The sequence below is a fragment of the Lagopus muta genome, chromosome 6, assembly GCF_023343835.1.
Source record: "Lagopus muta isolate bLagMut1 chromosome 6, bLagMut1 primary, whole genome shotgun sequence".
In the NCBI taxonomy this organism is placed as follows: Eukaryota; Metazoa; Chordata; class Aves; order Galliformes; family Phasianidae; genus Lagopus; species Lagopus muta.
This window is the reverse complement of record NC_064438.1, coordinates 45,557,129-45,568,531: the sequence shown is the minus strand read 5'-3', so window position 1 is coordinate 45,568,531 and position 11,403 is coordinate 45,557,129. Positions and strand designations below refer to the sequence as shown.

The following is an 11,403-nucleotide window of genomic DNA, read 5'->3' as shown; positions in this document are numbered from 1 at the left end:
GAAAAAAAAAAAAAAAATCATCACTGTACACTAACAAAAGGGGCAGTGTATCTTGAGAAGTGAGTGTATGACAAACTGACATATACAATAAATACGGATCTTACTACAGTAACAGATTGAAATTATATAGCTCATTTGAACCTTTTTCCAACTTCAGCTTAGCCTCAGCTAAAGCACACAGGAAATAAACACATTGAGCTGTCTGGCACCAAGCAACTCTCCAGGTCCTGTTCTGTCTCGCACTGGGCTAGGCTTATCCATCCAATCAACATTAGGAGGTTTATTTATGTGAGACAGATATATTAGCAATAAATGGATTTATTCAGTAGCTTGCTGGATTTATATACATTCACAAAATCATTTCAGTTTAAGGAGACTTAAAACTGAGTGACCTACTATTTGTGCGCTCTGTGTGATGAAGCCCTTATGGTTCTACACTGCTCTTCACCAGAAAGGGAAAATAAATAAATAAACAAATAAAAGGGAGAGGGGAAGAACAAAAAAAAAAAAAAAAAAAAAAAAAAAAAAAAAAAAAAGGCAACCCAACCCAAATTGAAGTCAGTGAGATATTTACTGGAGTAATACCTGCAAAAGACTTGGGAACTGGTGAAATGTCAGTGGACGCACAGCTGGCTGAACGGCAAAACCATGGATTGTGGCATGCCGATATACTTTGTGTGCAACGTTCCATACACACAAGTCCGTTTTAATTTTTACAAACCAAGAATAAGTGGAAGAACTCAGAGAAATACATTCAGGACGGATGTCTGACTTTCCTTTCTCCTACCTAGACGTGCTTGCAAGTCAGGTCTGAACTGTATTGAAGTGTTTTCATTGATTCGTGTCTGTTTCTTAGAAAACAAGACAGAAAGTTCGCGCTAACGCTATGGATTGTCCATTTCAATCAGAGAGTGAGTGGCACATTCTCACCTCATTTGCAATTTTTAATTCCAATTGGACATTGCTTTTGAAACGTCCCTTCTCCTTTTCCCGTTCTGCTGCCACTTGAAAGTTGAAATGTAGCAAGAACGTAATGGTAGGTGCCAGCATGCTGAATTACAGGGTGACTGCTTTAGCTGATCCCAAAAATCAAGTGTCTTTTTATACCGCATAAAAGCCTGAAATGTTTACATATCAAAAGGCTATAGGCCAATTTCTGTCAAAATTATACATGAAGCTAAGCAGTACAAGCAATTTATTTAAACACTAGTCATTGTAGAAAAATTCAAAACCATATGCTCTTTTAGCAGTTTTTCACAAATGCATTTGACCCATGACTTGGCAAGACATGCATGCTTCATAATTTACTCTAAATTTCAAATTCCCCTGACATTTAAATAAAAGATCTTCATTAATAGAGTTTATATGAATGAAAACTTTAGAAGCCGATATTGTTAGAGGGAAACTTTAAGGGGGGAAAGGGGAGACGCGTTTTGAAAACGCTACCTCGTTTTCAAAATGACTGACTTTCCTAATCAGTTCAAGATAAGTTTATTCTGGGAACAAATTACCGTAATTTCTCATTGTACCGTTGGTTTTTGTTGTTGTTGTTGTTGTTGTTTTCCCCCTTTTCCCCCGAAGTAATGATGCAAAGGCTGGAGAGTGATGGCATTCGCACGGGAGGGATGTGCTGCAAAGCTCCGAGGGGCTCTCGGCGCTGGAGCAGACCCTTTGATCCGCCTCAGCTTCCCCCGCAGCCGGAGTCCGGTGGGCGAATAGCGGCTGAAGCCCCTCCGTAGCCCCCGCCGGGAGGCCCCGAACGCGACGTTGCGGCCCCGCGGGGTGACCGCGGAAGCTGCGCGGTGCTGCTCTGCCGCGGAACCCCCGCGCCCCGCAGGCGGCGCGTTTTGCATCCCCGGAATTATTCCTTAATACCTCGAAATAAAACTACCGGCCGATTTCTCAACGAGCGCATTTCCATAGACTTGAGTACGGTGATTGCTTTGTATGAAATCGTGTTTGGGTAATAATATTGAAAATCAGTGCAGTGTTTACTGTATTTCCCACCTAACAGCTTGTTCCGCCCGGTGCCGTACTCCTCTTTAGGTCTTTCTTTCAGCCCATGCTGTGACTCTCCCTCAGTAACAAACAATTGCTTAGCAACACTATGCAGCACAATTTGCTTGCGTTTCATTTGTTATTACAATTTCATCCCGACATTGTGTGAGCGCTGACTGTTCGGTTAATACAATTTTACGTCTGCAAAGTTAGCGAGGAGTGGGTGCGAGATGAGAAACTGCGGAGCAGCCTTTGCGAAGTGGATATCGACACCGAGTTCGAGCTGCAAGGCTTCGGAGATTAAAACAAAACCAAACAAGAAGTTCCCCGACGGGAGTGACAAGGACTTGGAGAAAATAGAACAATTATCATAATAAAAAATCATTTCTAAATTGGCAACGAAGGTGAGCGTTGCAGTCTCGGCGACATATCCGCGCTGCCCTCCATTCCTCCCTCCCTCCGTCCCGCGGAGGCCCTCAGAGCACCTGCGGAGGCCCGAGGCTGTGCCCTCATGGCCCGGCCCGGCGAATCCCTGGGCTCGGGGCCACCCGGAGCCCCTGCACCGCTGAGAGCTGAGGAGGCAGCAGGGAGGTGCGGTCGCGCGTGGCTGCGGAGCCGCTGGGACGTGAGTGAGCATCGCGAGGGGGGAATTAAGTAACACGCGGGGCAGGGCCGGAGCCAGGGAACGACTGACCCCCCCAAAACCCAATATCAAAGCACACAAACACACATCAAAAAAATCCAACCAGAACAGCAAATCAAAAACCACCCCAGAACGTATACAAAGTAAGAAGAAGAAAAGGAAAAGAAGAAAAAATAAAAGGAGAAAAAGAAAAAACTGACTACCCATCAAATTCCTTTTACATCAAATTTGTAAAATTCGCACGAAGGTCAGCTCTAAATACCAAAGGTGCAAGGAAATTGATAGGTAAATAAATGAAGGAAAAGAAACGATGGTAACTGTTAGTCACATCGCTATGTATCAAAGTGAGAAAAGAGTCCTGGGGTCCTTTTTTCTTAACGTTCCTACGCGTCTTTTGATAGGCATAGGTCTTCGGTTTGGGTCAATATCAGACGCAGTAACAAAATCTGGAATTTCGAGGAAAGGAAGGACAAAGTGCGAGTGAGCGCTAACGAGGATGGTCTTTGTTGAGGAAAAATAATGTGTTCCTCGTAAACGGATATTAATAGCTTGTTTTCATTCCTTGCCTACAATTTCCTACCTTCTGTCATGGAGGGCTGATGGGGTAAATAGTCTAATCTGATTGAGTTCACCTCCTGTGGATTCCCAGTGACAGTCGTGACAGACGAAGTATTCTGCAAATCACAAGAGCAGCTACCAGGAGAGCCGAGTGTCTCAGCTGAGAATTTTACGGACTTTTAAACTGCTCCATTTCAAATTCTCGGAACATGAAATAGGCGAAGTTTCTCCGTATCGCCGCAGCTCTATACGTTTCGTTTTCGAAGTTAGAAAAGAAATTATTCTTGCTTAGAAAGTGAAAAGAAAAAAGCACCAGAACGCAGATGAGAAGCAAATCGGAGCACCTACCAGCTCGGCGATGTGAGATGGCAGCGGTCATTGACATTCCCACATTCTGGCTCGTTAAAAAACAGAAAGCGATACCTGTGTGGATGAGAACACACAACATAAAATAAAATTTAAATTTTACAGTGTCTGAATGTTTCCTCTCCAGGTGATGTAGGAACAGAGGGAGAAAAATAGTTCGCATACTCAGCAGAAGATATTGCACAGCGCACAGAATGCAAATGACAGCAGCGCACTCCTCAGTGCCCCGCCGGTTCCCTGAGTAAAGTTCGCCTCGTGGTACAGAGACACTTCGAGGGGGAAAAGTTGCGTGGTTAAACCGAATTTTTTTTTTTTTTAACGTGTTTCTCGATCAATTCGAAGTATAAATAATGAATCTGATCTTCAGACGGAGGAAATTGCACCCACTAATGCGAACTAACACGAGTAAAGTAGTGCATAATAGACAAGGCGAAGACCTGCTAACCGCTTCTGCACAATGGCATTAATGAGATTAACCCGGGCAATTAGCCGGCGCAGCAGAGATCAAACCTAAATCTGGGGCCTTTCAAAAAAGCGCACTAATGGAAAGGATTACGTTAATTTCATTAATTCTCAATCCACAGACCCAGGCTCCTTTCACTCCTTTGTGCAACCCCCCCATCCTTTCCCAACTGAAACGCGGGGGGTGGAGGGGGGGGTGGGGGAGTGGGTGAAAAATCAAATCTGGTTTTGTTTGTCATCTGCATATTACCAGGAACTGAATCCAGGATGACGTCGCCTGGGTATAAAAAAGGGAAGAGGTTCGGATGGATTATACTCCGTGCAGCCCTCCGGGCTGAGATCAGTAAACAGGCGCGAGTCGAGGGGGGAAAGTTCCAGGGGTGGATCCTGCGCACACACACACGCACACACGCATGCACATACACTCTGCCCGACTGCTGCCCTCGGAAAAGGCTTCGCTCTTTTCTCTCCGATCCCTTTCCAAAATTTCTCCCGAAAGTTTCGATTTCGCGTCTCTCCCGCTTCCCCCCTCCCCTCCACCACCACCACTGCCGCCGCAGCCTCCGGCAGCACCTCCCTCCCCCGGCCGGTCCCCGGCCCGCGTTGGGGCATGCCTGCGAGCATGTTCAGCATCGACAACATCCTGGCGGCCAGACCTCGCTGCAAGGACTCGGTGCTGCTGCCCCCGAGCGCCGCGCCCGTCGTCTTCCCCAGCCTGCACGGGGACTCCCTCTACGGCGCTGCCTCCGACTACGGAGGATTTTACTCCCGGGCTGTGGCTCCCGGCTCGGCGCTGCCGGCGGTCGGCGGCTCCCGTTTGGGCTACAACAACTACTACTACGGGCAGCTGCATGTGCCCGCATCTCCCGTGGCCCCGTCGTGTTGCGGGGCCGTGCCGCCGCTGGGGGCCCAGCAGTGCTCCTGCGTTCCCCCAGCAGGTAAGGGAGCGCTCGGGGGGGACGGGGGAGAGCGGGCTCGCTTCGTCGGGGAGCGGCGGTCTCACGCACGAAGCCTCCCGTCGTCTCGTCTGTCTGTTCGTAGGTTACGAGGGCGCTGGGTCGGTGCTGATGTCCCCTGTTCCCCATCAGATGTTGCCCTACATGAACGTAGGCACTTTGTCCCGGACGGAGCTGCAGTTACTCAACCAGCTGCACTGCCGGCGGAAAAGACGGCACCGGACTATCTTCACTGACGAGCAGCTCGAAGCGCTGGAAAACCTCTTCCAGGAAACGAAATACCCGGACGTGGGCACCAGGGAACAGCTAGCGAGGAGGGTGCATTTAAGAGAGGAAAAAGTGGAGGTATTCCGATCCCCTCTTTCCCTTCTCTTCCTTTCCACTTTAAACGCGGAGATGCCTGAGTTCGGCTCCGCCGGCCGCGGAGAGGGAACAGGTTCGGGGCTGGGGAACGTCTCCGTTCCTGAGAGCGGGCAGAGAACGCGGAGGCGGCCGCACCGCGGAAGTTCCTGGCACAGCCCCGAACACGGGGGCGGCCGCGGGTCCGTGCGGTTCCAGGCGGGCAGGGCCCAGGGCTCGGGAGGGCCGGGGAAGGGCCTTTTCCTTTCTCTAACTTTGTTGCCTCGCTTAACAGGTTTGGTTCAAAAACCGCCGGGCGAAATGGAGGAGGCAAAAGCGGTCGTCTTCTGAGGAATCGGAAAATGCACAAAAATGGAATAAAGCATCTAAAACGTCTCCGGAGAAGAGGCAAGAAGACGGGAAAAGCGATTTGGACTCCGACAGCTGATGCCGCGCAGGGGGACGCTCCCCGTGGACTGTAGGATACGCTCCAGAGGATGCTACTATCTTGCACAAGCTCTGCCTTGTCGGAGGGGAAAACTATCTGTATATAATGTACAATACCCCGAGTCGTATTTCGTGTAAATAAAATGTGTTGCGGAGGTGTTGCACAGGCAGCCGGTGCCGGGTCCGTGCCGCGGGCGAGGGCTGCCGGGCCGCAGGTGGCCGCGAGCGGGATGGGCACGGCCGGAACCGAGCGGAGGGGGACGGGGCCGAACCTGGGCGAGGGGCGGCGGTGGAGCGGTTGCCTGCGCGTTCCCCGAGGTGAGGCGCGGAGGCCGCAGTCATAACGATCCGGTAATTTATTAGGGCCGCGGCAAAATGCCTTTTTTATTATTATTATTATTATTATTATTATTTTCCCCCATGTCCTTTATTGCTCCCTCACCACCTTTGTACTCCCTGGTCGTAAACCTGGAATACTTGCAGGCAGCGCAAATCCAGCATCCCGTTTGTTCTTTTGCTGTGTTTCCTTGCGCTTTTCACTCTCTTTTCTGCTTTCTGGAGCTTTGTCCCGCTGAGTTTCCACAAGTTTGCCTTTGATAGAAAAGCTATCTCACTACATCCACATCTGAAAGCTCTCCTAATAAACTTCAGCCGCTATCAGCTGCGTTAAGCTTGAAGCGCAGCCCTGGTATGTTGCTCTCGGGGATGCTTGCTAAGAAGCTGCAAATTGATGTTTGGCCTCTAACAGCACCTTCGCTGTTAGGAAAGCAGCTCTCCTTTCGCTCTTCCTTCGGGGAGGCCCTCTTAGCAAAAGCATCTATTCTCCCTGTAAAATCCACATTCTTTTTTTCTTAGGCCTTTTTTCTCGTCTCTCCCAAAATCTCAAGGCAGAGCTACTTCTCTGAGATGGCAACTTCCTCATATTGTTTTGCTGAGAAGGGCCTTCCCTCTCCTCTGTGAGAGTTCTATAAACTGAATGCTAATGACTTGAAGGTATGAAGTCAATGAGGAAACCTCCATACTGTGTGTTTCATTCAGCAGTTAAGGTTAATTAACGTAATTTTTCTTAATTACCTTAAATGCTTGAGCTCACCTGTATACAGCAGCTTGTCTGGGTTAGACAAGACATATAGGAATGCTCCAAACATTGTTTCCAGTGATGCTAGAAGTAGTTTACAACTGTGTTTCTTGTCCTCATGCTTTTCCTCACATTCAGTATACATTCAGTTTTTATGGGCAGTGTATCATAGTGCGTACCGTAGGTGTCAGTGGGACAGGGAGGATCCTGGCAGCTGTCTGCTCAGGTGACATTTCCTAACATTATGTGTGCTTCTTCGTAGATGTGGTATTTCTCTCCAAGCAAACTCTCCCTGTACCAGGTAGAAGGAATAGCTGCTGTGGAAGAAATAAACTGAGGTTTTGTATGAGTTAGTCCTTTAGGGGGCTTATCGTTTCATAGCTACTGCTCTTTCAGAGAGAAGACTTGTAAGACTTGCCTCCCTTTTTTTTTTTTTTTTTTTTTTTTTTTCCTACAGGGAAAGGAAGGTGAATAGAAAACTTCTTAGTTTCTTCTTCTTTGACACATACCGTGGTTTGGCACTTCGGAACTACTGCATTTTGGAGATGCTGCCCTGCTGCTATAGATACGTATCTGGACTTCATTCACTGCAATCCAGCAGAAAATTAGCAATCAAATTATTGAAAACTATTTTTCAAAAGAATATTTTCTCTCTCTCCTTTTTTTTTTTTCTTTTTTTTTTTTTTTTCCTTTTTTTTTCCCCTTGTTGTATTCAAGAAGTCTCACTGAGTGGATATTTAATCCATCGTCTTCTTTGTATTTAGTCATTGTTACCTTTTTAAATCTGTTTTCAATTTGCCAAATAAAAAGGTAGGTCTAAGGATAATATTGTCAAGGGTGTTGCAAATATGGATATATTTTCCTTATTTCTCATGTATAATTAGCCTCACTGCTATACTGGGGACTTGGTAGAGTTTTGTTTGGATTTTATGTGTGTGAGTGTAGTGGAATGGTAATTTTGGAAGTCAGAATTGAGGATTTCAGCCTGTTCACTTCAATGTGAGCGTTAAACTGAATTGTGCTATAAGAGATGGGATCGGAATACATTTCTGATAACCAGCACCAGTTAACTTAATATTACAGTTCACATCTTCAGAGATTTTCAGACTTCTACAGTGGGAGCAAAGTGCTCAAGTACTGTGTAAGCTCCAGGTCACAGAACATATCCTTATATACAACATTTGTTCTGTGAAATCATGTCATTTTTCATAAGAATCCAAAAACCATGTTCCAAAACAAGCTTTCTATGCACAGGATTGTGATGAAATCACCAGTGATCGCTTCTTAAGTCATGTTGTGCCCTATCCTGAGTTAGTATCTGCATTTTCTCTAAAGTCTTGATCACCAGAGCTTGGTCCTGCAGTCAGTGGTATGTGTTCTTAATGTTATATGGAAATGAAGGTCTTTTAGAGATAAAAATGTTATGTTCAAAGTTATATTTTAGTATTTTATGTCTAATTGAAAAGCAGTTTTAATCTGGATCTAAAAATGGCATCTATACCATTAGTTGATAGAAGTATCTGTCTTATTGTTTTTCTCAGAAGTGTGTGGCAGAAACCCAGTGGCTTTGCTTTCCCTTTTGGATGCTATGAAATCAGGTTCTGTTGGGTCTGGAATAGATCAACAACTGAAAGGCAGTGAGAAGGCAGCACTGGAAGTATCAAGAATGTAGAAAAAGAAATGGTGGAAGGTGTGAAGAAGACAGTAGTAAAATCTCTCTTTAAATTGCTGTGTTTCATTGACATTATCAGATGGATTATTATTATTATTATTATTATTTTAATTTCTAGATTAGGAGAATTCCTATGTGCCAAAATGCAAATCCTACAAAAACAGTTTCATTATTTTCTCTGTTAGTGCATTAAGGGAAAGGCAACGTGAGGGATTTGAATACCCACTATGTTCTAACAGGTTCAGCTCCAACAAAAGCACTTTGAAAGGTTTCATTGTGGTGTTGTATGTTAATTCTTGTAGAAGGAGACCAAAACAGATTTTTTTTTTTTTTTTTTTTTTTTGTCTCTATCTCACCCATAATTTACAGCCAGAAAAACTCATTTGGTGCTGCTGGTTTTTTTGGTTTTTTATTTTTTTGTTTTTTAATATATATATATATACATGTGCTCTATGATTTGTGATATTGACATACTACCAAGGTTTTAGAACTTTGGTTCAGTTTCTTGCTGTAATTGGTTTGTGTGCTGTTCTATGAAATGTTGGACTTTCCTTCCTAAACTTGTTTGTAGAATGAATAATATTCCTTTCAGATCTCACAGGAGAGATAGGGTGGAGGGTGGACTGGAAGAAGAAACATAAGCTACTTACAGAGGCTCACTGTTGTAGTGAAGAATTATTCCAGATAATGTTATGCATTATAGGAGTAACAACTGAATAATTATACAATAGGACCATACACCACACACGTCTTCCTGACAGTAAGTGGCTTAGGATTATGAAATTGTTTTGTGTGGGACATTTGAAGCTAGGAAGAGCAGACTTGTAAAGGTGGAGCACAGATGCATTCTGCCACGCAGTCAGCTTGAGCAGTCAGATACATATCTCCCTTTGTGCCATCTGTATCTAGATGACCCTAACTCATGTTTTTATTTAATATCCTGTTTACTGTATTTATTCCTGTCATCTTGTAGTAAGTAATACTGGAGAGCAGAGTCAGATTATTTTGGCTGACAAAGTGATTTATTATCAGTTGAAAATCTATACTTTTTCCCCCTCAGTTTTACAAATACTTTGGTGAGCTGGTTTTGAGCTTTACCATAATGGGACTCTGGGAATATAAACCACGCAAACTCCTTCTTACACGGCTTGTGAAGCAAACAGTTGGATTAGTAGAAGTTATAAAAAAAAAAAAAAAAAAAAAAAAGCAATGTTGAGTTCATATTTTTTTGTGCTCCATCTGCATTTATTGGTTCTCTGGGGTTATACACTGTGGAGCATAAAGGAACAAAAACCCAAAGAGTTCTTGTTTTGTGTTCTACTCCCTTAGGGTTTCATTCCACTTATACTTTATGTTTTCCTACTTCAGAGACCTGGTGAGTCTTGACTAAATCTAGACAGAGCAGTTCAGTTGAATTGTTTCTCTGGGGTTACGGTTACCCTGATTTGATACACAGAGTCTGTTATACAAAGGTAATAACTGTAGCTGCAATATTTTACCTTGTAAGCAATTAATACAAAGTTAAAGGGCCAATTGCTTAAACTCTGATAGCTTCAGATGTAGAGCCCTGTGTCGCTACAGTACTCTGCTTTGTGCTGAAAATCTCCAGAGAGAGAGAGAATTGAAAGGTAAAATAAAGTAATAATTAAAAAAAGAAGAAGAAAAAGAAAATGTTAAACCACAACCAACCAACCATCTTTTTTTCTTTTTTTTTGGGTAGGGGAGGTGGGTTGAGGGGGGGCTGTGGGGGAGAGGTAGGGAGGGGTGGAGATAGAATCAGTGTTTGCAGAGAAGCACAGACTATACCCCTCAAGGACATAAAGCAAATCTGAGCTATAATGGTATGGAATATGGCACAACTGAATGCAACATGGACCTACAGCACGAGAAAGGCCAGGAGACCTTGTATAGCAAGTGCCTGTGTAACAGAATGCTGAAAGTCACCCTTGTCTTCTACATGATGTCTGAATACTGGTATTTGCATTTCATTTTCACTCCTTGTTGAGCATGCTTTCTAATTTGGGAGATTTGCAGCTTTGCCTAATTAGTATACCTCAAAACATACTTAATGTATGTGCCAACCTGGAAATTCTAATTGCCTCTTCCCATTACATCCATGCGAAGGAACATTCCCTTTAATTCTGAACTGAGCAGTGAATCTCCACCAGATTCTACATGTGTTTATTTATACAGGCACAGTGGCTACAATAAATCTTCATGGTTTTCAGTCTTTGAGGGGATTTAGTCAGCGGTTGCTATCCAGTGACTGCAGAGTGCTCTGTTAACACCGTGTGTTGTGTTTTGACCTCAACTGCAGCTTGGCAAGAGTATATATGGATTCCCCTCTCCTCACTCTCCTCACTATACCATCTTCTTGAGCAGAGCATCAAGCAGCAGGGCTTTGGCTGCTCTTTCTGTGCAATGCAGGTGGACTTGTGGACATGGCAGACTTAATACATTGTTTTCTACAGGAAAAAATAAATATCAAGAGAATTCAGAGCCAGATTATGACCATATAATATCACAATGGCCATGTGTTATCACAAACCATTGATCCTGCAATAGCAAATTATGGTGCTGGAATGAGTTGCTAAGAATCAGGATGGGAGTTTCGGAAACTGGAACTGTGAACGTTGACTGTAAATATAACTATTTATTTCCTTTATCTAAGGCCTTTGGGAAACTGCCACAGAACTGAGCTGTGACTTTTCAGAGTGATCCCAAGGTTGGGCGCTACTTTATTAGCATTACTCTGTTTTACTGTTGGAGAAGCTTACGTACCTCTTCCTCAAAAAGTTACATGGGAAGTTTTTTTGGCACAGTGTGGGGAAGAGGAAGTGATGTCATGTTTCTGGTGATGAATTTTAATGCTGTCACCATGATT

At 44.4% G+C, this 11,403-nt stretch overlaps 1 protein-coding gene and 1 long non-coding RNA gene across 6 annotated transcripts; one reads left to right on the top strand and one right to left on the bottom strand.

Moving 5' to 3' along the window:
* Positions 1 to 516: 516 nt before the first annotated feature.
* On the bottom strand, positions 517 to 4,793 carry LOC125695140 (uncharacterized). 2 transcript variants are annotated; one of them, XR_007377831.1, is made up of 3 exons: positions 4,684 to 4,793; positions 3,548 to 3,622; positions 517 to 3,444 (listed from the first exon to the last, which is right to left on the bottom strand). It is a non-coding gene; the product is annotated as an uncharacterized LOC125695140 (long non-coding RNA). The 2 variants fall into 2 exon arrangements; XR_007377830.1 differs by lacking the exon at positions 4,684 to 4,793 and adding an exon at positions 3,731 to 4,246 and having other exon boundaries at positions 526 to 3,444.
* Positions 4,638 to 10,206, top strand: GSC (goosecoid homeobox). 4 transcript variants are annotated; one of them, XR_007377829.1, is made up of 4 exons: positions 4,638 to 4,965; positions 5,069 to 5,328; positions 5,618 to 6,087; positions 7,305 to 10,206. XR_007377829.1 is itself a non-coding variant. In XM_048949239.1 (3 exons), the coding sequence occupies exons 1-3, from the start codon at positions 4,638 to 4,640 to the stop codon at positions 5,768 to 5,770; spliced, it is 741 nt and encodes a 246-aa protein (XP_048805196.1). In that variant the 3' UTR covers positions 5,771 to 10,206. The 4 variants fall into 4 exon arrangements, 1 of the variants encoding a protein (XP_048805196.1); XR_007377828.1 differs by having other exon boundaries at positions 5,618 to 6,120; XR_007377827.1 differs by having other exon boundaries at positions 5,618 to 7,185.
* Positions 10,207 to 11,403: the final 1,197 nt, after the last annotated feature.